The 24,479-nt window shown below is 36.8% G+C and overlaps 2 protein-coding genes across 7 annotated transcripts; one reads left to right on the forward strand and one right to left on the reverse strand.

Annotated features, from left to right (window-relative positions):
• On the forward strand, positions 1–1,348 carry Nd-18 (NADH:ubiquinone oxidoreductase subunit 18). 2 transcript variants are annotated; one of them, XM_072021048.1, is made up of 3 exons: positions 1–559; positions 659–988; positions 1,058–1,348. In XM_072021048.1, exons 1-3 carry the CDS (start codon positions 429–431, stop codon positions 1,233–1,235), a joined length of 639 nt encoding a protein of 212 aa, XP_071877149.1. In that variant the 5' UTR covers positions 1–428; the 3' UTR covers positions 1,236–1,348. The 2 variants fall into 2 exon arrangements, with proteins under 2 accessions (XP_071877149.1, XP_071877150.1); XM_072021049.1 differs by having other exon boundaries at positions 33–484.
• LOC139996593 (sodium channel protein 60E) lies at positions 688–24,375 on the reverse strand. 5 transcript variants are annotated; one of them, XM_072021037.1, is made up of 23 exons: positions 23,680–24,375; positions 22,563–23,596; positions 19,893–21,783; positions 18,799–19,007; positions 18,489–18,709; positions 17,689–17,869; positions 17,465–17,542; positions 17,242–17,383; positions 16,997–17,131; positions 16,694–16,923; positions 16,051–16,607; positions 15,513–15,605; positions 13,866–15,279; positions 13,474–13,789; positions 12,068–12,184; positions 11,809–11,967; positions 10,314–10,610; positions 10,042–10,196; positions 9,428–9,914; positions 8,960–9,279; positions 8,496–8,855; positions 7,495–7,875; positions 688–7,329 (listed from the first exon to the last, which is right to left on the reverse strand). In XM_072021037.1, the coding sequence occupies exons 3-23, from the start codon at positions 21,315–21,317 to the stop codon at positions 6,942–6,944; spliced, it is 7,665 nt and encodes a 2,554-aa protein (XP_071877138.1). In that variant the 5' UTR covers positions 21,318–21,783; positions 22,563–23,596; positions 23,680–24,375; the 3' UTR covers positions 688–6,941. The 5 variants fall into 5 exon arrangements, with proteins under 5 accessions (XP_071877138.1, XP_071877139.1, XP_071877137.1 ...); XM_072021038.1 differs by having other exon boundaries at positions 688–6,263; positions 7,098–7,329; positions 19,893–23,596; XM_072021036.1 differs by having other exon boundaries at positions 19,893–23,596.
• Positions 24,376–24,479: the final 104 nt, after the last annotated feature.

The raw sequence follows: 24,479 nt of genomic DNA on the forward strand, positions 1-24,479 counted from the left end.
ATCAATAAATAAGTTTTCTTAGAAAGCGAATTCGAAAACGTAGGACGTGAGACACAAAAGAGCGTCGAATATCACGTTTATTCTGTACCTCTAGTCGTCGGTGCTTCTATTCGTAATTTAAATTCGCTATTCGTGAATATATGTACATTTCTATTGCGCATCTCCTGAAATAGGGACATAGAGTCAAGTGAAATTGATATCAGAAATAATCTATTGATGCACAAAAGTACTTTTAATGTTAAATGATATTGAAGTACAGTATTTTTATAATATCGTAGTGCGAAGTATTTTTATAAAATTATAAATATTTATTGCATACTACTATTTTTGCATATGTTAACGCATGCGTGGAAAATTATTACTCAACAAGAGTTAGCCGAACTACTATAACAATATTGAGTGTACCACCTTAACCTGTATTATTCAAAATGGCACTTCGTATATTATCGTTATTATGTCCAGGCAGTAATTCTACAAGATATGGGTTGGTTGTGTTCCATGATGTTTCCTTTTTTGTTTCCTTTCTTGTTGAAAATAAGAAAATTAAAAAGAATTATATGTAATAACATTTTATAATTACATCTACACCTAAATATAATCTTACAATTAGGAAACTTGGGAAAAAAACAAAATCAATTTTTTTTAATTTGGTTTACAGATTAACAAGAAGATTTTTCGCAAATACAGGTGCAGATACTAAACCAAAAAGTGAAATAATAGTATCAAAAAGACTCAAAACTGATTTGATACCTGAAGAAGAACAGTTGGCTCGAAAAGCTAGGGAAGAAACATTAATTGTTGTATCAGAGTGTGAAGATGTTGGTAGTTGTTCAGGAGTTCCAGAAACTCATATAAAAACTCGTAGAGTACGTATTTATTGTCCTGCAAAAAATGCTATGCAATCTGGAACAAATAACATAAATTATTGGCAATTGGACTTTGATACACGTGAACGTTGGGAGAATCCTCTTATGGGATGGACTTCCACGTAAGTATAATACAATATATTAAACTTTACTTATAGAAATTTTAATTAATGATACATTTTACTTCATAGTGGAGACCCTTTGTCTAATGTTCAGGTAGCATTTGCTACAAAGGAAGAAGCTATTGCACATTGTAATAAGATGGGATGGGAATATTATATTCAGAAACCAAATGTTAATAGTCCCAAGCCTCGTAGTTATGGTACCAACTTTTCATGGAACAAGCGTACTAGAGTTTCGACCAAATAAAAATTTATTAGAGAATAATGATTATAGTTCAATGAATAGTTCCAAATTATTATATATTTAATTGTTGTATGTAAAGTTTTAGACCACAAATAAATTTTTTTAGATTAACATAACAGTAACATTACAATATTTAAACAAATGTCAATGATAAACTCCACAATTTATTTTTTAGCAATAGTTATATAATATCATTCATACATGGTTAACATTCTTATTATTCACCTGTTTTTTATTAGTATCGTTAGCATTTGTGTTATAATGTCAGATTTGATTAGACTGTATTTCAAAATTCAGTATTTGCTCGTATTAGCTTATAAACTATATCGAGCATTGTTAATATTATAAAGAGGAAGTACATTTGTACAAGTATATTATATATGTTAGAAGTTTAGAGAAGAAACTTGATTTAGATACAAAAGTATGACTTAAATATATGCCAAATATGATTTAAAAGCATACTAAATTGAAATGCATAGTTTAATATTACTAATGAGTTTATGAAACAAATAAGAAAATAGAAATTTACATAAAATTTAACTGGAACTAATATATATATATATATGGAAGAACAATGCTCGAGTCTTTTTTATGAATTTAAATGACAAAACAGTCATTTTTGCAAACTAAAGGATCATTATACTATTTACAAGTTTGATCTAAAGGAACGTTTTACTGCTCTTTTTTTAATTTTTTTCTGATGAATCATTACAACACTAGTACAGAATTTTCTGCTCTGTCTGTTTGCTTGCTTTTTCGCCCCTCCCTCCGCTTAATCTTTATCTTTATATTTTGTCATATCTCCATCATTGTTGAATGTTAGAACATGATCTATACTCTTTCATCTATAGTGAATTCCTAACAGCGTGATAATTTTATTTTTGTAATAAATTGAAATTATTATTTATTAACAATAGAGTATTGACTGTTAAGAGTAAACGATATTGATTATTTTGAAATAGTTATACTAAGTTTTTTCAAAGTAAAATGCGTAAAATGGTGGAAGAATAGAAAAAAGCAATTTTCCTTCAAGACCTCGATTGTCATTAACCCTGTACTAATGGGTATCTCTCGTTTTAACATTATTACTTAAAAGATTTCTCATAACTATATACTTTTTTCTTTTCGCCCGAATGAAAGAACATTCGATTTTTGTTGTTGTTTCATTGTATTGTGTGAACAATATTGTCACCTTGATGCATTTTCCTGTCTTTTTTATATAAAAAAATGTGAGAAACGTTAAACTAATTGGAACTAACAATGAATTGCACGATCGATCGCACATTCCAGCGTCGAAAGAAAAAGCTGATAGTTGCAATAATAATTTATAGTTAGGTTAGTGCATCCTGACGGTGTATTTAAATATGTATAGGTTTGAGCAGGTGTTGTTTTATCGAATTTTGTTCACACACACGCACGCAGCACGCAGACACGCAGAAAAGTTTATAATCTAAATAATTTCGGACCCCTGGTGGATATCCGAGCGTGATTGTACAATTTTTTGGAATTTTACTATCCGTTAGTTTTAAGATAGTCGCGTGTTATGTCCAGTCTCTTCTTTTTTTGATATATTTATAATATTGTATGTAGTATCTAGACGTATCGCGCGTATAGGCGCCAATTATGAATAACATACAGTATAATTTATGCCTTTAATTGACATGATACATAGCTTTACAATGCGTGCCTTGGAAAGATCACATTTTCGAATTAAATTATATTTTCGAAATATTAAATTTTTATCTTTAATCATATCTTTCTGTCTGGTTTACTTATCGACCTTTTCCTCAGTGATCCTTAATACTTAATAACTATGTCTTATAGTCAACGCGCGAAGTAACAGATTTATCAAGCATTAAGCATTAAATGCTAAACTCTAAAAGTAACGTACGTTGTACGTTCTAACAAGAGATTTTTACGTAAATTTAGCTCGTACTGTTTTCATGTACGAACGCTTTGTAATATGAAAATCTAATATACATGTTTATATTTCTGTATACATATCATATTAACTCGCAATCGTTTTCTAACAATAGGCACTATAGGTCCACGAGAGGTCGTGACGTGTTAATGGCAACGATTAATTTGTGAAAGGAAAATATGAAAATGTTAACGTGAACATCTATTGTTATAAGAATCAATAAATTGTGTGACTTTTTTAATTTTAGGGATTTGAATATTAAATAAACAAATAAACAAAAGGAAGATGATCCAATAAGGTTACGCTAAAAATTTAACTAATTACTACAAAATTCGTTGTTCCTTTCTCTATGTGAATCTTTTTTTTAAATTTTTTCCCCACTTCTTCCTTCCGTTCTTTCCTACCTCTCTCCCTTTCTGTCATTAAATATTTCTTAATTTTTAGTTCTATGTTGTACAGATGTTAGATGACATAGTTTTCTATGATTTTGTCACACAAATCATAACAAAGAAAAAATAAAATAAAAAATTATTTTTATACATATTAATTTTATATTTATACGTGTACATATATATACATACATACATTACATGATACATGTATATATACATATGTATACATTACATATCGCTCATTTGCTGCAACAATGACATAACAGAAAAATCACGATTTTAGCGAAAACGAGTTTGAATGTTTTAAACTGTTATAGTTTCATGATGATGCAAAAGCGATAGTTATTAGTATAAATAACAGCGGATAACTGTTGCCCTGACGTGATGAATTTTTGAAGTTAATTTATAAAATTCCAAAAGAGGTACACACAAGGAACAATAGCTTTTTCTGTATCAATAATTCAAGTTATTCAAGTGATGTCCTTGTTGTAGTAAATGAGCGATATCTATAATACTCATCGTCGAAGATTTAAAAATTTCTTTCATACAAAGTACAGTTCTAAATATAATAGTCTTTAATAGTTAAAAAGTAAAAACTATTTATACCGTTTATTGTTTATACAATTTTATCCGGAAAAGAAAATAATTCTTTCTAGATTGGTATAAATTCATTGATAAATTCAGTTTCACGAATTTCAATAATATTATAAAAACAAATTGTATCATTGTTCTAAATATGTAGAAATTTTACCTTATTCGTTTCTATTCTCAATTTGTTAATTACTAAACTTATAACATTTCTCTTCGAAGACAAGTATACATCGTTAGGTTTACATAAACCTTTTTCGTTTTATAATTAGTTGAATGAAATAAACAAAAAAACAAAAATATCTATAATACTGTCTTTTCTTGTACTTGACATACTGTATGTAGCTATATTTACTGGCTTGCTCTTAATTTGTTGTTTTTTAATTGTATAGAAAATGGAAAGAAAAGCAATACATACAGATGTCCTGTTTAGCTAGAAACGCTCAAATATCTGGAAAAATGGAAATGACACAAAAAAGTATATGGTATCGAGGAAGACATTAACTATTTCACCTTGCGACGACCTTGGATCATCCTGTAAAAGTGTATTAAAGTTTTTTAACGGCTATTTCTATTTTTTATTAAATATGCTTGTAGCTTACATTCAGAACGTCTTCAAAAGATTACAAACTGGTGTCTTTTACACCATCTGCCATCGAATTATGAACTTTAAAATTCAATGTGCCCCTACATTACAGTTACCCGATATACACCACGGGGATGTATATCATATAAAGATGTTTCTCATAATGCCACCACTGGTATGGCACTGCTGAAACACAAGTCTGCAGTTTTCAAATGTTTTCCAAACAGTCAGTCAGTTCTAAGCCATCACTTTCAGATTAGGTAATTCCTTCTATCGATCTGTCGAATTTGAAAGTTTATATCTCGATAACGGGTGATGCGAAAGACATAAGTTTGTAGTGTTTTGTAAACATCTGAATATCAGTTACAAGAATATGTAATAAAAAATGGAGGTATTCATTAAAAAATTTTAATATCATCTTTACAATACGTTTTTAAGTCATCGCAAGCACGTCATTCAAACAGATAAAAGCACAGTATGTTCCCTTCGATACCATACAGCTGTTGTCTAAAACATTTTTTCGTATCATTTGTATTTTTCCAGATATTCGAGTGTTCTCAGCTAAACAGAACATACTGTATATTGTGCCAATGTAGAAATCAATATGAATTTGAAAGTAAAATTTAAATTCATTATGATTTCTTCGTTTTTTCCTTTTTTCTTTCTTTTTTGAGCAATAGATACCGTGCGATATGTAAGTATAATTATATGTGTAATGTAACATATTAATGCATTTTATTTCAAAATAATGCTATGAAGAATGTTAGAGGAGAGAGAGCCATCCTTTCTGGGCATTGTTCGATTTCCATACATGTTAACAAATTTTTGATAAATTTACTATTCTGTTGATTATAGATGATCGATATCAGGTTTTCCGCGTATGTGTATATATGTATATATATGGCTAATTATAATATTATAAAACAAGTTATAAAATTGTACTGTATATTGGAATTGGTACTCCAAGCTGGTTAAAATGCATCAAATTTTAATTTCGCTTAATTAGAACATTATTGTTTCTCTTTGTTAGTTATTTGATTGCAACGTAAAAGAAAATATCGTTACATTTTCTCAAATATTCTCGAAGAGATAACATTGATTATAAAGTGAGCACATATATACATATACGGAAAGCTAAATATCGATCATTAGCGTAGTGAATATACGATTCATTGCTTGAATGCTATAACGTGTCCAGAAGAGAAAGTCTTTCTTTCTAACAAATATGGAACGAAAAAAAAGAAATATTATTAATTCTAAATTAGCGATAAGCATGTAATCTTATTACTTATTAGGAATATCGCAATTTCCTTGATAATTATGAATAAGACAAACATCACATACGTTTACGTTCTATAAATGCTATTGTTTATGATGTCTGGTATTATACAAAATTAGTAGCGGTACTAGTAATCTACGTTTCCTTAAATGTGTAAAGAAAAACAACTACTTGGCTAAGTGTACAATCTTCTTTAAAAATTCCCGTTTGGTTTTCCTTCTTCCATCTTCTCTTTCCCTCTCTTTTTTGTCCTTTTTGTTTCTTTCTTCAAAATAATTATACAAATGAAAAATCTATGCTATTTAAGGCAGTATTATTCTTTTGTCCACGTAATTATTATTCATTTCTCTTTATAACGAGTAGACCGTATCAATGATTTAACTTGAAGAAGGGATCGGAATTTAAATATATTTCACTAAATTGGTCCAATCACCCTTAATTATGGTAGAAGAAATGCGAGTTTCGTGTAATATCGAGTCAATTAAACTACTTCAACTATATATATTCCAGCTATCACTATTTCTATTGCATAAGAAAAAGATTTAAGCTCGTCGCGATAAATTGATTACTAAAAATAGGCTACTATTATTCATTAGGATCAAAAGTATCGTTAGAATAGCTTTTGTAAAAGAAAAATCGTACTGTGTTTACAAGATCTAATTATCGGAATAAATATTTTTATAAAGTTATTACTATTGTAACTGTTAGGAAATAATTTCATGGAGACTTCTCAAATGTACATATTATAATGAAATAGTAAGAACATTTGATGGTAATGATGTTAAGGCAACAGCGTCAAAGAAAGGGGGAGAGGAGAGGGAATCGGATGAGATTCGAATCTCGAGGTCACTGTAACGCGATAAGAAGCAAAATTTCGATGGCTTTCAGCCTAGCTTCTCGTTTAAACTGATTTCGGAAGGATGTCAAGCATAACGATCTAAGATCAACTGGCATTGTCGGGTTGTGTATCTCGATATTCTTCACTCTCTCTGTGAACGAGGACGTGAACGACCGTGGCGGCGGATTGTCGTCTAAGTAGTGCCGGTCTTGTAGGCGGTGCTGAATTCTCTGGACTGGGTTCTGTAACAAGTATGCTTACATCGGTAGATTCGATTGGCAGCGGAGCTGGTTCTGGTGTTGGTTGATGTTTCTTCCGGAGGCTACCGCAACGTCTGCTAAACGCTTCTTTGATGTCACGATGTAAGGTATTTAGAGAGAGTGTTGTAGCGCTTGGCGGAAGTGATCTGCGCTTCGTAGGAAGACTGGGGACTTCCTCATCGGGATAACTTTCAACGGCGTTCTGCCGGCCGAGAGTCGGACCCCCGATTGATCTGTTGTAAGCAACGACCATAACAGTTATAATAAAAGTGAAAACAGGCGCAGTATAACAATTAATAAATTAGTTTAATTGATTTTAATTATGAATAACCGTTATAAATTATCGAAATGTTTTTGGTTACCCTAAGTTAATTGCGAGTAGAAGGAGAAACGCAAACCTAATGTGTAGATCAGAGGAAGTAGCAGAAGTAGCAGAGGAGCCGGTAAACGATTGTTGTTCTGTAGTCGGCGAGGGACGGGATACGGTCAGAGCGGGAGGAGGCAGGTCCTCGTGAGTACCGGTGGCGCCGGAGAGCAACAGCAGAGGTAAGTTTGGAAAAAGCCATGCCGAAGCTGTACCGAGCTCGCTGAAATCGCTGGCGTCGCTGGCCCTCGAGGACTTGCGACTACTGGCTCGGCTACCTCTATGCACATGTAGAAATGCCGATACTTTGCCACTCCATCCACCCCCGCCCCTACCCTCATTCCCACCACCAGGACTCGACGTTTGAGTCTGCGAGTCTACTTCCTGAGCCATTCTTTCACGTTCCTTTTTTGCCCTGAACACAATGGAATTTCTATTGCGATCCGCATTACAAGATACTATTAACACGTTCACTGTATTGATAATTCTAATATTATTAATTTTCCTCTATATATATAATACAAGTAGCTTTTTTTTTTAACAACCAAAATACCGTTTGTTGATACATTATCGTAAAAGCTCAAACTCTATTGTATTTTAAAGAACAATCTATACACGTCTAGCTGCATTCTGAATGGGTCGTACACAATGAATGCATAATTGTCGTGCAACAATTACAAAGCAACGAATTAACTGTCAAAGGACTTAATAAAACGTAAGAATTATGCATGTCAGATTGACGCATAGGGCCCTTCGTAACAACCGTCATACCTTTTTGTCGCATAATATTTTGTCACTAATAATATTAAATATTTACATTTCATATTAAAAAAATAAAGGTCAGAAAAGCTCGGATCAATTTTTCTACAAATGACAGAATAACATCATTATTAACGTGAAAAATGTGTCAAATTGACATGAGTTATGGACTGGGTTAAATCTTAAACCTTAAATATAAAATTTAAAAGGACACCCTATATATGCTCCGGAGCACAGTGAACGTGTTAAAGAAGAAATAGAAGATTAGTTACTCACGTTATAAATTCCCTGATAGTACGTTGAATCAGCCTAGCTGCTTTATCTTGACGTTTCCACATTCTCGTCGAAGAAACAATTTCAAGTTCTTTGCGCGTAGGAAATTGTTTCTTAAACTTGATATCCATCTGTTCCTGTAGCTTTCGGAAATCTTCAGACTCCTCTACGTGTCCAAGGACGTGCTTGACAAGTGCGTGCAGAATGTCCAGACAATGAATCTTATTACCCTTTGCGATAGGAAGATTAAAGCTAACCAACGCGACCATATTTGGTTTCGAAATTCCTAACGGTGGATCCAGGCTTGCTATGAAATCGCTTAATTGCGAGAAATTTATGAATTGTGTCGCGTGCGGATCATACCTACGAATCACAGTTACATGCGTTAATGCCAAATCCTGATTGAAAGCATAATCAAAGATAGTATTGTTATACGCATAAAAAGTCAGTTCAAAAGCAATTCTTACTTGGACCATCGTATGTAAAACATTTCTAAATCATCTTCGACGATACCAATCTCTTCTTCTTGATGGGCCTGATTAAAATTCTCGAGGATAATAGCAATGTACATATTGATAACTATCATATAGCTGATTATGATGAAAGAAGTAAAATATGTTATTGCCAAGAGAGGATATCCGCAATTTCCATTCATCTGTCGACTAGTCGGAGTAGGATCGCAATCCGGTGGTTGTACCATCAAAGACTCTAACACATCGTTCCAACCGGCCGATGTCATTAATCGAAACAGTAATTGCATGCTTCTACCAAAAGTTTCGAAATTTACCTACGGAAAATGAGAAAAAAAGAAACGAAAAGAACACAAAGAGAAAAACAAAGAAATATCAATTAGCATGTCGTGTTCAGATAACATGTGATCGAAGGAATAAAGATTCAGAGAAATAGAAGATAAGGTTTTAATAACGTTTACTTACCATATCATCGAGCGCGCCTTGCTTTTTAACATGACCAAAGACTGACATGCCGATAATGGCATAAATAAAAGTAATTAGAGCTAACAGGGCACCGATGTTGAACAGCGCCGGAAGACTAACCACCAGAGCGAAGAGCAGTTTACGAATACCTTTGGCTGCCTTTATGAGCCTTAAGATTCGACCGATTCTGAACACTCTCACGACTCGCAGGAGCGTCGGAGACACCGGAAAGTCTACCATAATATCCTCCATTAATATTCCTAATATGGATGCCAGCACGAGGAGGAAATCGAACAAGTTCCATGGCACTGTGAAATAGTGATATCGAAGCCCAATTATTTTCACGATTGCCTCTAAACCGAAAACGGTCGTGAAAAATGCGTTGGACACTTCGAGAACGAAGAAGATTGGATGAGGCTGATCGTAATGCTCGATTCCCATTGTCAGCATGTTGAGGAATATCAAAATGAAAATTGCTATTTCAAATCTGGAAACATCGTAGTTGTTTATAAAACGAAATTGGCAAAACGTAGTCGTGCTTCTTGAAAAAAAAAGAGACGAGTAGTTAAGAAAAAAGGAAACGTAAATGAACAAGTAAAACTGAAATTGGTTACCTGCGTGAATTCGATAGGTCGTAAAACATTGCGAGGATTTGATTCATCGGACGCTTTATCACTTTTTGTGGCTTTTTACGGCCAAGCTTTTTCATGGCAGTGTAGTAGTGCTTTTGACTTTCGGTCAAAAACATTTCTAGCACCCCACCTTCGTACTGAAAATAGGGATAAAAAGGATAAGAAGGGGAATGGAAAAAATGTTTCAGCGTTCGATGAAATACGTAACAGAGTTATTCTTCGATAACGTCGTTTTGATCGGTCGTGTTTCTTACCTTTTTCTTCAACATATTAAAGTTGTCTATAATTACTCCGATAAAGAGGTTTAGTGTAAAAAAGGAGCCACAAACGATAAATATCACAAAGTAGAAATATGCGTAGATGTTTGCTTCTCTTTGAGGCTGAAGATCTACACCTCTTGCGTCTACTGCATCCTGCATCACCTCCATCCACCCTTCGAATGTGGCTACTTGGAACAGAGCTAGATAAGCTATTCCGACGTGATCAAACGTAATTTTACTATTTTCCCAAGAGTAATTTTTCCTCAGACAGTCGTCTTTCGTGTTTACAATCTAAGAAGTAACGTTCGTCGATTCGAATATTCCTTCCTTGCTTTTCGCAACCTGATACAGCAAAACTCCGTTTATATGAACCTGTCGGGGAACCTGTTGATTCATATAACCAGTTCGTTCATATATTTTTGTGAAATTTTAGAAATAGCGGTCCACCTATTTATTCCCATCCACCAACATCGTTGTTAATATCATTGTCGGTATTTAAGGTTCTGAACATTTTCGTATGTAAATGACGATTCGCACCAGCGATTACGGTCAAATCACATTAAATTAGGTACCGGTCAAAATTGTTTACACATACTAATCCAATAAGAGCATTCACAGTAAGCGGTTCAAGCAAAATGAAAATCTCTTGACTTGTGCCTGATTTGACCTGATTTGACCTGATTTGACCTGATTTGACCTGATCTGACCGTACAGTGATCGTTATGAATCGTTCGTCTGAATTAAGTTTAACATGTCCTAGCTTTAGAGTCTAGCTGATCAATATATAGAGTGTCGTAAAACCTCAGAAGCATGTAGTACTCATTGAAATAAGCAAAAGTGTTTGAATAAACATGGGTCGAAAATTATTTCTCTTAGACTTACAATATGTGTTTGTTAGAAAGACATTAACTATACAGCATGTGTCCAATATGCTCCCCGTTTATTTTAACACACGCTTTGACATACTTTCTAATAGAACAAGCACGCGCTAAAAACTCCGCGGCATTTCCCTTACTTCTTGACAGTAACTTTTGTTGTACGAACTCATTTAACAAGGCAACTGAGTTACTATTGACCATGAATTTAAATGTCCTCACAGATATAAGTCCAAGGGATTTAAATCGTTATCGATACATTAACGAACGAGACGGTCATGTTACAGAACAGCCACAAATCCGGGACTGCTTATTTGATGAGTGCTGTATGCTTCTAAAGTCTGTCTTTTCCTAAAGTCTAACCCCAGCATTTTAGGGCACTACAATGTTGAGAACCTTAAATATTGACAATAATATTGATCGAGTGAACGCTTCTTTAGACATTCATATAAGTAGATTAATGCTCGACGGTAGTCCAGACATAATAGGAGTTCAGCTAGAGTTCAGTTAATCAGGCATTACTAAAATCTCGTTCATATAAACAGAGTTCCACTGTACTCTGCTTTTGCCATCGTCAAAGCAGAGGAAGAGGATAGAGAAGAGATTCTACTTACCGATATATCTAATAATTCGCCGTACTCGTCAACGCATTTGAAAAACTTGCCGCCGAAAAATTGTACACCCATAATAGAAAATATCAGCCAGAACACGAGACAGACGAGGAGCACGTTGAATATACTAGGTATCGCATACATCAACGCGTTCACTACGATCTAGCCAGGACAAAAAAGGAAACAGCCGATACTCCTAAATTTCAAGCTCCCAGGAGATCTACCAGCAATCTACCAGCATAGTCTACAGCAAATTCCTTACCCTCATGCCTTGCCATCTCGATATCGCCCTTAATGGTCTCAGTGCTCTCAAAGTTCTTAGAGATCTTAGCACTTTTAAATTTTCATTTTCTTCTATCAACAGACTAAATGTTGATACCTGTTCAAGAAAAGTTACATTACAATTGTTGAAAAGACACGTTCATTTCTTCGAATCTCTAAAAAATAACATGCTGCTTGTACATTTAGCTTGGCAGTATATTATCGTAAATTTAATGTAGTAATTAGTGCTTGTTTAACTCAAAAGAAAACGATTACAAATTTTCATATTTACAAATTTTGTATACAAAATTCAAATTGCAAGGAACTGAATAAACGAAAATTGCACAGCTACTTTGTATGAACAGCCAGCGAAACATCGATAATAACGGTGTTTAGAATGCCATGCAAAGCAGTACTGGTGAGTTTTTTTTCAAGCATTTTACAAGTGGTTAAGGGCTGCACTATTTCTGTTAAATCCTGTATTCTCTTCTATCCATGATACACATATCTATAAATGTACAAAAAGTTAGAATACATTTTTTTTTTTTGTCTCATTAAGTAAGAAGACTTGTATAAAAGCTACATGAAATTATCTTTAATTAATTTCTATTGAGCCTTGCATATTCGTAGACTTAGGGTATGTCGTGTTCCACTAGAAACGCTCAAATATTTGAAAATATTCGAATGATATGGAAAAATGTTTCAAATAAAATTGCGATGACTTAAAAACGTTTTGTAAAGATGACATTAAAAATCTAAAATTTTCCTTTATCTTATACTATACGGATAAAAATATTAGAATTTGTCATTTATTCTTATAAGGTTAAGGAAATATCCGATGAAAAGAATATAACGAGCAGCTGGAGGAAATAGTGTAATCAGTCTATCAATATGACAAAATTATTTATATATAATTATATAATTATTTTATAACTAATTGTAAAATGTAAACTTACAATTGCTATGTTAAAACCAACGTTATGATCGCCACAAATATCGAAAGTGGCAGATAATATAGGAAGAAGAGACAAATAAATTAGGCAACATTAGTGAAATTATGATGAACCAAAATAAGACGTAAAGCGTCAGAAATATAGTTCAACCATAAATGGATGCAATAGGAGCAACATATTAATTTTGCACGTACCTGAATCCGCAAGGTGACATATATAAAAGATTGAGAAAGAAATGCATAAAAATGAAGGAAACAGTGAGAAAAAGTAGCGAAATCGCAACAGGATAGTTACGATCGGCGGGAACGAAAAATCCATGCAGCAACGATGGACGTTAAAATTTACACAGCATGCGCTCACGCGCACGTATGTGCTGCTGCTTACACATACACGTAAACACACATATATACGATACGAAATCGATGCTGTTGTTGAATGTATTGGCTCTACTTACAAAGACAATTATAAAATCCAAGATTGTCCAAAAACTGGTGAAATATTTGCAGAAACCCAGAGCTAACCACTTGAGTAACATCTCAATGCTGAAAAGCGCGCAGAAGCCAAGATTGGTCCAATAGAGGATTTTCTTCAAGAAAGGATTATCATCTAGATAAATATCTTCGAAACAAAGAGTTATGGAGGATGCAAAAATGAAAACTAGGATCATCCATTCGAAGGCAGGCGTGTCAACGACTGAAAGAATCACTGTTCGCATTCTGATCCATTTTTTGCCGATAGTTGTTGCAATACACCGGTCGATGCAGGTACACCTGCACACACAACGTATTGCTATCATATTGATTCGCTGGCAGGAGAGAAATTCGAAGTGCAGTAGTAGGTTCTTACTTCTGATAACACTGTCGTGGAAAGCAATCTTGCGGTTCTTTGCGTCGGTTGCTTCTTCCAAATCCAGGAAAAGAACCCATACCATCGATGTATTTTCCTTTACTATCTCTCCTACCGCCAACCGTCAGTTCATCGACATAGCTGACAAGCGCGTGCCAAGGTCGTTTTGGTACCCGATCCTCGGGTCTAGGAAATGGATCTATCTGAGGTAGCATCGCGACTCTTTCTTCAACTGGTGCTTTGTTCGAAGACGAAGAGTCTCTCATGACATCGACTTCTTGACATTCCTCCTCTTTGCCTTCGTTTGCCTCGATCTCTTTTTCCTTACTCGAATAATTGTTTTCGTCGTCTGGCGAGGCGTCCTTCTCTTCTTCCTTTTCCCTTTGTCCGTATCTTTGTTCTTCCGTTTGAGACTGAGAGTACATTGGATCGTAAGAAAAAACGGGCTGATTTAAACTTTCTTGATAAGATCTATTGTAAACGTTATCTTTTGGAAGGCTGAGTACAGTCTCTTGAATAGCGTATTTAGTCTCGTTGTCAGACCGATCTATTACGCGTCGCACGATCTTTTCGAAACGAGCATCCTTCCCTTTACCTTTAGCGACAGCTTGAGACAAGCGCGAACATTTATTCTTCCGTATAATCGAACGGATACGATCGAACGATCTTGCGAGTTTCGAGTCATCGCCGACTTCCTCTTTCTTCTGTTTCAATTCCTCCGAATTAAAGCTGTTGAGCAGCAAAGCAAGAAAAAGATTCAACACCATGAAATTACCCATTACGAGAGCTGGCAAAAATATGGCGAAGCAAGCCTCAGGCCCGTCTTCTTCCTCTGCTCGCATGCAGTCCCACAGGGGCTCGATCCATTCTCCGCATAATATACGAAATATCATCATGAACGAGTGAAAGAAATCGTTAAAGTTCCACCGTGGTACCGGGTCTGGGTAAAATTTGTCCAAAGTGTAGTCTTTACTGAATAATTGCATGCCGATCACGGCAAATATGTAAATCACGATCACCAAAACTAAGGTGAGATTTCCAAGGGCGCCGATCGTTGAAATAATAATACTGAGAAGAACCTTCATCGTCGTCCAGGATTGTGCCAGTTTTAACACACGCAGAAGTCTCAGTCCGCGTATCACGGACAGGCCGTCTACCAGCTCGAAGGTAAGATCTATCAGAGACGCTGACACTATTATCAAATCGAAATTGTTCCATCCGTTGGCGAAGAAATCTTTACTCAGCGCCAACAGTTTCAGCAAACATTCGAAGGTGAAGATACTGGTAAACACTTTATTACCGATGTTGAGCGCCTGTCGGATCGACTCGCTCATTCCGTGGTGTTCCATTGCCAGAAAACCAGTGTTTAGGACGATGCACAATGTGATCGTCAACTCGAATAGTGGATCTCTCACTACCTAGATACGAGCCACTGGTCAATCGAGAGTCAAGCGTTTTCATTTTTCTCGTTTGCTATCCTTAGCCTTATTTATCGTATTTTACTAATAATTGGTTCGTTATTCGTTATCATTCATCTTGACTAACATATCCGCAACGAATATCGAACTCGTTATATTAGATAGAAATACTTGCTTTCATATCCGAAGACGCTCCTCTCTCGACGCTACTATTATTTCTTTAGCATACCTACCTTGTACAAGCAATTCTGAAATCGTAGCCAACCCTCGTAATCTATACAGCATTGGATGCACTTTTCACAATTTCTATCGGGAAGATCATCTGAAACCCACGATAAACGAATCGTTGTAACTGTTGTATGGAATCTTGGGTAATTGTAAGTAATCAGCTCCAATTCTTTTGAATTACGGATATGTTCCGGGGAGGATTATGGGTAACGACGTGCATTTTGTCCGAGTCGTGGTCGATTTTGTCGAGACGATCGTGGTTCAAAAGTTATGACAAAAGAAAAACGATACTTGTTGCATCTACTACGATATAAGTGGTTAATAAATAGTAATATATTACGGTTAGACTTCATAGGATTTGCCCAAAAAAGAATTTAACCTAACGTAATTTTTGAATCACGATCGTCCCACGCCTCGGACAAGGTACATGTTACTATGGATCTTCCCCTCTACAACATATCTCAAGGTTCAAGTCATTGGAGTTGAGGAATCTTATCTTTGAATATGTACAAACGATGAAGAAAATTCGTTGCCCCTACCTAAAATAACAATGTGCGATAGATACTCTGGCGGCAAGGTGTACATCTGTTTCTTTGTTTTCACGCCGTTGCATTTAAACACTCGAATTTCTCTAGTAGTCCCGCTGGCAAGAGAAACTGGAACGTTCGTAGGTGCACGAAGATATCCGCCGGAATGAGTTGCCTGTGATCTTTCTCTTTCATTGTCCACTTCTGTCTCGTTATTCGTTTCATTTTTTGTTTCACCCGTATTAGTTTCGGCATTGCCATCGGCCTTATTATTCATAGGTATCCTCTCTTGCCAATGGGCCCTAGGTTCTTTGTTGTCACGTCTGTCGTGTTCTTCTACGGATGTGACATCGTCGCCATCATGGTCGTCGACAACGCCTGAGTCGTCTAACGACGAGTGTTGATTACTGTTGTTACTTGCTTGTCGAGAATGAAGCATTCCACGATTTGGCGCCAATCTATGAACCCCGTTATTCTCTACAGTTCGTGGGCTAATATTTTGTAGAAGTAAGTGAGACGGTCGAACGTTCGAATGTCTTGGACTTGGGCTCGGGCTTGGAGTCACCGACCTAATCGGACAGAAAATTACAATAAAAATCGAATCGATTTTTCATATTTGTCGAGCAATTCGACTTTATTATGACAAATGATATACCTGCTTGGCACACAGCCACCTTTATCTTGACCAGATGAACCAGAACCGGCAGTGCTTCTCCCACGTCTTCTTCTTCGTGTTTTTTTGCGCGTGTAACTACTTAGGAGGACTCCTTTCCTCGCGTCTAATTTCTTTTGCTTTTCTTTGGCAAGCGTCTTCACATTGATTTTTGTCGGGTCGAAACTAAACGTCGAGTCCTCGCGATGGTCGGTTAAGTCCTTTCTTCGTTCCTGTCGTACCAGTTGCAAGATAAGGTCAAAGGCAAACAACAGGTCAAGGTAAATAATTACAACGATTATATACCTCGTTCGTAATTTCGGCTTCCTCCTCATAGCTCAGCGCAACCACAGCGAGCATCAAATTGATCAAATAAAACGAGCCGAAAAACACGACCACCGTGAAGAACGAGACGCTGATAGGTCCGCACGCCGACAATACCTAAAAACCAATATAGCAATTCTTTTTATACCTCGCAAACTAATTTGTTATGTAAATAGTGATTCCTTGGCGAAACAATTATCCGTGCGGAAAAGAAGTTGTCCAACTACCTTATTATAGACGTCTTCCCAATAATCCAGAGTAATCAATTGAAACGTGGTGAGCATCGACCACAGAAAGTTGTCGAAATTTGTATATCCATGGTTTGGATTTGGGCCAACGCAAAGACAGATGTAACTTTCGTTGCAGTGCCTAAAACGTAGGGTTCCTCGAGTTAAAATTGGCATATCATTTAAAGCAGTCGCGCGTAATAACGAACCAAGTTTGGCTAACCTGGCGCCGGTTGCGTTACCGCAGATTATTGGTTCTTCGTCTTCGTCGAATGCCCAGTTGGACGAGTTCCAAGTCCACCTGCGGACGGTACAAGGTATCGGTTAATGCCTCTTGAGAGTCAACGAGCCATTGTCTCTCAAGTTAATACATATGTATCCGTATAAATACTTTGCAAGCAACATGTAAGAATCTAAGTAGAACATATTACGGCGAACAATACGTACTCTTTCCAATCGACTTGAGTATTATTGAATTCCACATTTTTTACGCATTTATTCCGAAGTTCACCCATGTAAACTTGTAGAGCAAAAAGTGCAAAAACCATCAGGCAGAAGATCGTGAGCGTCATTACTTCAGCAAGTTGCTTAAAACTATGTAACAATGCATTGATGATGGTTTTTAAGCCTGCAAAAATATTCGATAAACGATTATCCTTATTTTCGTCCCATTATTTTCCCATTATTTTTATTAAGAAAGCAATTTTTTTTTTTTCTTTTCTTTTTTATAACTTTTTCGGATAGACAATTCTAACAAATGTGTTGATCATTCATTGATTTACGAATTGTGTCAATACTAACTGTTTCACGTCAATCAAAACGATAATGATATTGTTTGTGTTTTACTGTAACGCCAATATTTCTCAATCTTTTTCGAGTCATGAGTCGAGTCATGAGTCTACTTTGTAATAGCCGAATAACCTGCATATCCCTGCCCTGTCGCATTTATATCACGTTATTATCACTTGCCTTCATTTATTGTACTATCTACTATGTACATGTATATCATAGCAGACGATATAGCTAAATTGGAACGAACGAATGTCGGAAATTTCTGATGTGATTTTGTGTTGATAACGTAAAGTAATTTCAACTAAAGAAACACGGCAATCCGCAGAAACCAATGTTCAATTCCGTCGCTTACACGGTCTAGGAAGCCGGGTTTTACACGATATTTTCTTCTAATCTTGAAGAGAGAAAAGAAAGGGAGATGTCTGTAGAAATTCGGCTTTTTTAAAGATTTTTACCAGGCATAATGGAAACGGTTTTGAGGGCTCTCAATACTCGGAATGTTCTCAACCCAGCCAAATTTCCTACTTCCATTCCAATAGTCGCATAACCACTGGTGATCACCACGAAATCCAACCAGTTCCACGGATTTCGCAGGTAAGTGTATTTATTGAGCGCAAATCCCTTGGCTATCGATTTGATCACCATTTCGGCCGTGTATATAGCTAAGAATATATATCTGGAAAACAAAAGAGAAGAAGCGACGTATTATATTCCTAGAGGTTTGATTAATCCGAGAAGTTGCGCGCGGCCCGTGAAAATGCTTACTCGGCTTCCTCGATAGTTTCCGTCATGGCGAGGAAGGCACAATTTAATATTATCGTAGCCATGACTATATAATCGAAGTACTGATTCGTACTTAGGTAAATACAATACCGCCTTATAGGATTCCACGGGGAAAATATGAACCAGCTGTTTGTCGCCGTGAATCGGTGAATGTAATTTTTACGAAATCTCTTCGATACCACGCAGAATGTCTGAAACACACGGTATTGATACATGAATCAAACGTTCCGCCACGAATATGCCGGAAGAAATATTCTTTTTAAGAATTAAAAGGAAATAGCGATATCTTTGCTATTTTCGATAAATAAACGCATATGACATACTCCGAGGCTGATATTAGTAAAATCTCTATGAAACTCTTAACGATTAAAAATCAAACGACTAGCTTACAACCATACAATTATATCATAAATTTAAATCATATTAATCTTACAATTATTCCTTCTCTACCTTAAAATACAGGGGTGTCTGGTAGCATCGGGGAATCACTTTGGCAGTGGATCCTGCGCATGAAAGATGAAAAGGGTTTGTCTAAACATATGCTCTATACGACCTTGTCTCCGAGTTATAGCGAGAGTTTTTCTTTGATAAACTGTATCTGCATACCTTCGCGAGATGCAATGAAAATGACCTGGCTAGACGCGAAGATTGGAGATGTTTTATCATCGAATGGAAATTTTCACAGGCGTAGAATACAAAGTTCAACGTCGCATATCGAGTTCCGTTTGTAAATATAAATAGGTACGCGAGATTAGTTAGATCAGACCGTCTCCATCTTCTGATAGAATTGGTCCAGTTGTAAAAAAAAAAAAAAAAAAAAAAAAAAAAAAAAATGTCCAAAGTTATAACCGAACTCGCTATAACTACTTATAGAACAGTACGCATGTTCGCATGAATTTTTTCTATTACTTCCATGTGCAGAGTTGATGGTGGTGAAGCGGTTCCCCGATGTTGCGGCACAGTCTGCATATTAAATTCGAATTGTATATGTGACTCGAATTTAATTAATTATATCGCAAGTTAACTAATAATTAAATAATAAAATAATTTAAAAAAGCAGGAGTCTAAAGACGTACCTCATCGTAGATAAAGTTGTCAATCTCCTCGAGAGGCCTACCGTAAAGCTCAGTTGGGAAAGGTTCGAATTTGTTTGGAAGCACCGCACCATCTTCGACCGACATTCGTCGTTTCGGCTGAAAGCCATAATCTCTGACGAGCTGTACGGTCTTGTTTTCCAACCTGTCGAGACTTTCCTTCGTGAAGAGTTTCACCGTTTGCTTATTGTTCCCGGTGGGAGTTTTAATGGACGACTTACTAGCGGCCTGGCCATTCTCAACTCCGTTCCTTCCATCTAGAATTTCACCGGCGGTCGTTGTTCTGGGAATGCCGAGGGGATCCACTTGGATCTCCGCACTTCCAGAATCACCGGTCCCAGAATCGGCCGAAACACCCGCTGCTGCGGCCAAGGGAGGTCGCAGCCTCGCGACATCTCTAGATCTCGAGACATCGTCGTCCGTAGACCTTTCTAAATTCGATCTGGTTCGCCTGGATCTGCCGATCTCTTCCGCCAAAGCTTCCTCCGGCTCCGACTCGAATCGGCTATCGCGCTTTAAACGGTCGTCGCGTGCAGTGAATTCAAGCCCGGCGTCCGAAACCGACGACCTCGAACGTCTGTGATGTGTCTCTTCCGCGTACGATGTCAGTGGATAATTTGGAAAAATCGGCGAAGGCGTTTCACTGGTCTCGTACTCTTGGCCGGTGTACTCCGGCGGACTGAGGCCCGCATACGGTGGCGGTGATGATTTCTCCACTTCCGGAGGCGAGATTGCATCGCATTCGCTGGTCTCACTCGCGGGAGAAATAAGTATCGAGGCAGAAGTTGCAACGAACGTCGAACTGTCATCTGGCCCTCTTCTCCCAGTAAGATCATCGGTTGAAACAGGTATCTTAGAATCACCGACGTCCGACTCCATCCACGTTGTCTGCTCGGAGCGCGGAAACTCAAGGAGAGACACGCGAAGGGTACTGCACGCGGATCGAGCAATACATTCTTCTTCCTGTTGCTCATCCTCACTCTCGCGAATCCTTTGAACAGGTGGCGATCCATAATGATCCCTTCGTCTGGTGGCGGATCCATCGAATCTGGATCTGGGTTCGTAACGAGCAGCGTCCGTCTCTCCTCTCCTTAATGGCTGGGGTGTTCTCGAAATCCCGACTCTTGACCGATCCAAAAGCTCGAATTCCTCGGCTATGCCCGTAGGGAGATTTAAACTTCTCTGGCTTCCAATCTCTCGTGGCGATCTTTCGAGGGTATCTCGCGTGAGACCATGAGATCGAGTAGTCTCTCCTGACGAGAATCGAACGGGCTCTTCTCTGAAGAGATTCGTCGCGTAAAGGCCCGCCACTCGGGGTCGATTAGCGAAGCCATTGTCCTCAGAGCCGTTGCTCGGAGGGTTGGCAGAACCTTTGTATCCCTCACGGCCACCTTGCGAAGGTATCATTGGAATCTTTGGTTCCTCGGCTCACCGAAATTTGTACCTTTCATCGTTGCGGTTCCTACGTACAGCTTATCGCGTTTCCGTTCTATTCTTTTTCACCTTCGCGACTCGACAGTTCGGGCATGTTCTCGGGCATAAGAATCTCTTCCCTCGATAATAAACAAAAGCGTAGAAAACGCATAATACTGTTTGACCGCCGACTGGGCCTGCTTCTCGATATCGTCGTACCACCACCGCCGTATTTTCCGGCAGCTTGGAAGGCAGCAATTTCTTCTCCGCTAGTTTGATCGCCGGTCGTCTCTGGTATTCGATCACGATGCGTTCGTTTCGCACTCGTGGATATGCTCTTGTGTTTGTGCTTCTTTTGAAATTTCAAAGGATGCAGCTGCTATTGACTGAGCGCGAACTCGTATGTGTGTCGCGGTACAGTATATAGATTCTTCTTTTTTCGTCGATGACGATCGTGCCACTGCGGCGCGTTTCACCACCAAGCGATAAAATAGTCAAGAAGGAGCAAGAAAAACAGAAATAATGAAAAGAAAGGGAGGAAGGATGAAGAGTCGGTCAGATGGTTGGAAACCGGGAGACGAGGGACAGCAAGAAGCAAAAAACAAGGAAGGAGGAGAGAAGTATTAGAGTATACTCGAAAGAGACGTTGCGTGATTTTTCCTTGATATCTTGATGATCGATGTACCCCTAATCCGGCCTGGCCTGCGACGTCGTCTCCTGGATATCGTTCACACACGATCCCGTGGTTGATTGCATAGCGAATAGAAAACAATGCCGAATAACAAGATAGGACAACAACAAGGAATGACGTAAAACCAGTCTGTTGATTACTGGTCACTCCAGTAACGTATGACACTCGCGAATCATATTTACCATTTGCTTTATCCAAGGAGATTCAAAGCTCGAGCTCTGAATAGCGTTCCAAATTGGGTTTAAATGAGATGATAACGACGTGTCGACCAATGGGATAAGGAGGAAGAAAGAATCAAGCACATAAATTTGCGAGTAACGAGCCGAGGGGAACGCGATATTATGTGTTAAAAAGATCGAAACGATGGGATGGAATGGGATTAGGATAGAAATTAACACGTATTTAAATATAACGAGAGAAACGAACGTAAAGAGAAAGCTGGCAGCGAAGAAAACGAAGGATTTAGTAAGAGAAAGAGAACTGGAGAGAAAGAAAGGCGAAGATAGAAATAGAGATGAAGGAAAATAAGAAAGGAAACCGTGGTGTACCCTCGTCATATAGTTCGGTAAATTGTGACTTGAACAAGGGTGCAAAATCACGAACGTCTCCGACGAGAACTGTGACGATACTATGGGACGAAGTCGATTCGTTTCGCGCGCGCGCGTATTGAACGACCGAGGAAAACGGCTTTGAGGTCTCTCTTTCCCTGTATAAGCGAATCTATCTAAACCTAACACATCGAAATACATGCATGCACACGCGCATCGGGGGTTATCGCTACCGCGAAACTAGCGAACCACCGGCCTGCACGAATGCTCTTCGCTATCCCCCACTCTAGCTACAACTGACCCCTGCAGGTGATACTGTGGTCAACAAACATTATGATTACTTTTTCTCTCAACCAATATTATATTCTTCTTTTTCTTCTCCCGAAAATCAAACACAAACCACTTTAACGATAAAACATGGCGATGATTGTTTAGTGTTTCGCAGAAAAAACCTCGTTCTTTTGTGCATATGTACCGTGCTGTATATAAAATCTTGAAATTCGCTTTGCGGACAGAGTTAAGAACATCATTACCTCTTTTCCTACTTTATTTCTTTGTCCCGAATCCTTTAAAATACCATATCGTATTTTCCCATTCCAACGTTTCCTTCCTATTCCGAAAATTGTTCTCACGAATCTTCCATTCCTCTGTGACACATGCGGTATTCATCTACGATTTTCTCTTTGATCGACTTTAAATTTCGAATAAAACGTCCTACTTCCTCAGGCTATATAGCTATAACTACAAACTATCTTTCAAATACTTATTGATTTGTCCTCTAGCGTTGCTTTTGCTAGATGAAGTATTTGATTGGTATCAATTTTCATTAAGTACAATACAATACTTAATTCTCAAAAGCATGCATATTTGGCGAGAAATGTCTAAAAATCGTTAATCAATACTCCGTATTCGTGAATGAATAATTTTTTCTTTGGTATTTCGTTTATTGATAATTATATTCTTTCTCGTCCTTTGCACATCTATTTATATCTCCCCTATAAAGATCAACTATTGAGAGAAGAACAGGAAATTAACTGAAATAAAAATAACAATTTATTATTAATATTTGTTTATGAGATTTTGCTGTAAATAATATTTAAATAATACTTATTTTTACATTTATATTTTAACATTCATATATATTAAGATTCATATATATTACGTTTATGTAACCTCAATATTCATAAAGTTCATTCGTCTATATATATTGCGTACATGTCGTACTATATTTGCATATATACATATGTATATTGAAAATCGACATGATCATAAATTTAATTATTTCATGTATAAGAAAAGATTTCGTATTCCTTAAAGTTTCATAATTTGTCCTTTAAATCAGCAAGAATATGTTGCCTTGCACATGGACTAAAATTATTCTAGATGGAATAATCTATTTTCTTTCGATCATCGTTTATAGAAATTCTATTAGTTCTTGGAATATTTTAATTTAAAATGTATCAAGCAAAACCAAGAAAAATTACATTAATCGCAATCATATATGTATATACGTATGCATAATGGATGCTCAAAAAATAAAATTCATATTATTCTTAATATTTAAATCCAATTATTTTTGTAAATTGCAAGCAATAAAATTTGTTGCGTTACGTGCCACTCTACCTAGGTATGTAACACGGTTAAACGTGTTATTATTTGGTTTGCTGTTTCGACTATAAAGATTCAAAGTTATAGATTCAAGAAATATAACGTTTTTAAATATGATGTATATAACGTATTTCATGCCACACTATAGAATTGTATGATCAAATACAATATAACACATTCGATTTACACATTCGATCAACGTGAAAACTGAAAATATAAAGAATTGTAAAACATATTAAGCACTGTTAATATTACTTTCCTTCTCCTAATTCCTCAAACTTTAATTTTTTAAACATATAGTAAATAAAT

Source organism: Bombus fervidus, chromosome 18, assembly GCF_041682495.2.
Source record: "Bombus fervidus isolate BK054 chromosome 18, iyBomFerv1, whole genome shotgun sequence".
In the NCBI taxonomy this organism is placed as follows: Eukaryota; Metazoa; Arthropoda; class Insecta; order Hymenoptera; family Apidae; genus Bombus; species Bombus fervidus.

Excerpts from the sequence above, each read along its gene's own strand:
- Nd-18 (XM_072021048.1), top strand. The coding sequence starts at position 429 with ATGGCACTTCGTATATTATCGTTATTATGTCCAGGCAGTAATTCTACA. Across the intron at positions 560-658 it reads AAAATTAAAAAGAATTATAT|ATTAACAAGAAGATTTTTCG; the intron begins GTAATAACATTT and ends TTTGGTTTACAG. Across the intron at positions 989-1,057 it reads CTTATGGGATGGACTTCCAC|TGGAGACCCTTTGTCTAATG; the intron begins GTAAGTATAATA and ends TTTACTTCATAG.
- LOC139996593 (XM_072021037.1), bottom strand. The coding sequence starts at position 21,317 with ATGATACCTTCGCAAGGTGGCCGTGAGGGATACAAAGGTTCTGCCAAC. Across the intron at positions 11,968-12,067 it reads CGAGATGGCAAGGCATGAGG|ATCGTAGTGAACGCGTTGAT; the intron begins GTAAGGAATTTG and ends TGTCCTGGCTAG. Across the intron at positions 10,611-11,808 it reads GCGAATTATTAGATATATCG|ATTGTAAACACGAAAGACGA; the intron begins GTAAGTAGAATC and ends GTTACTTCTTAG.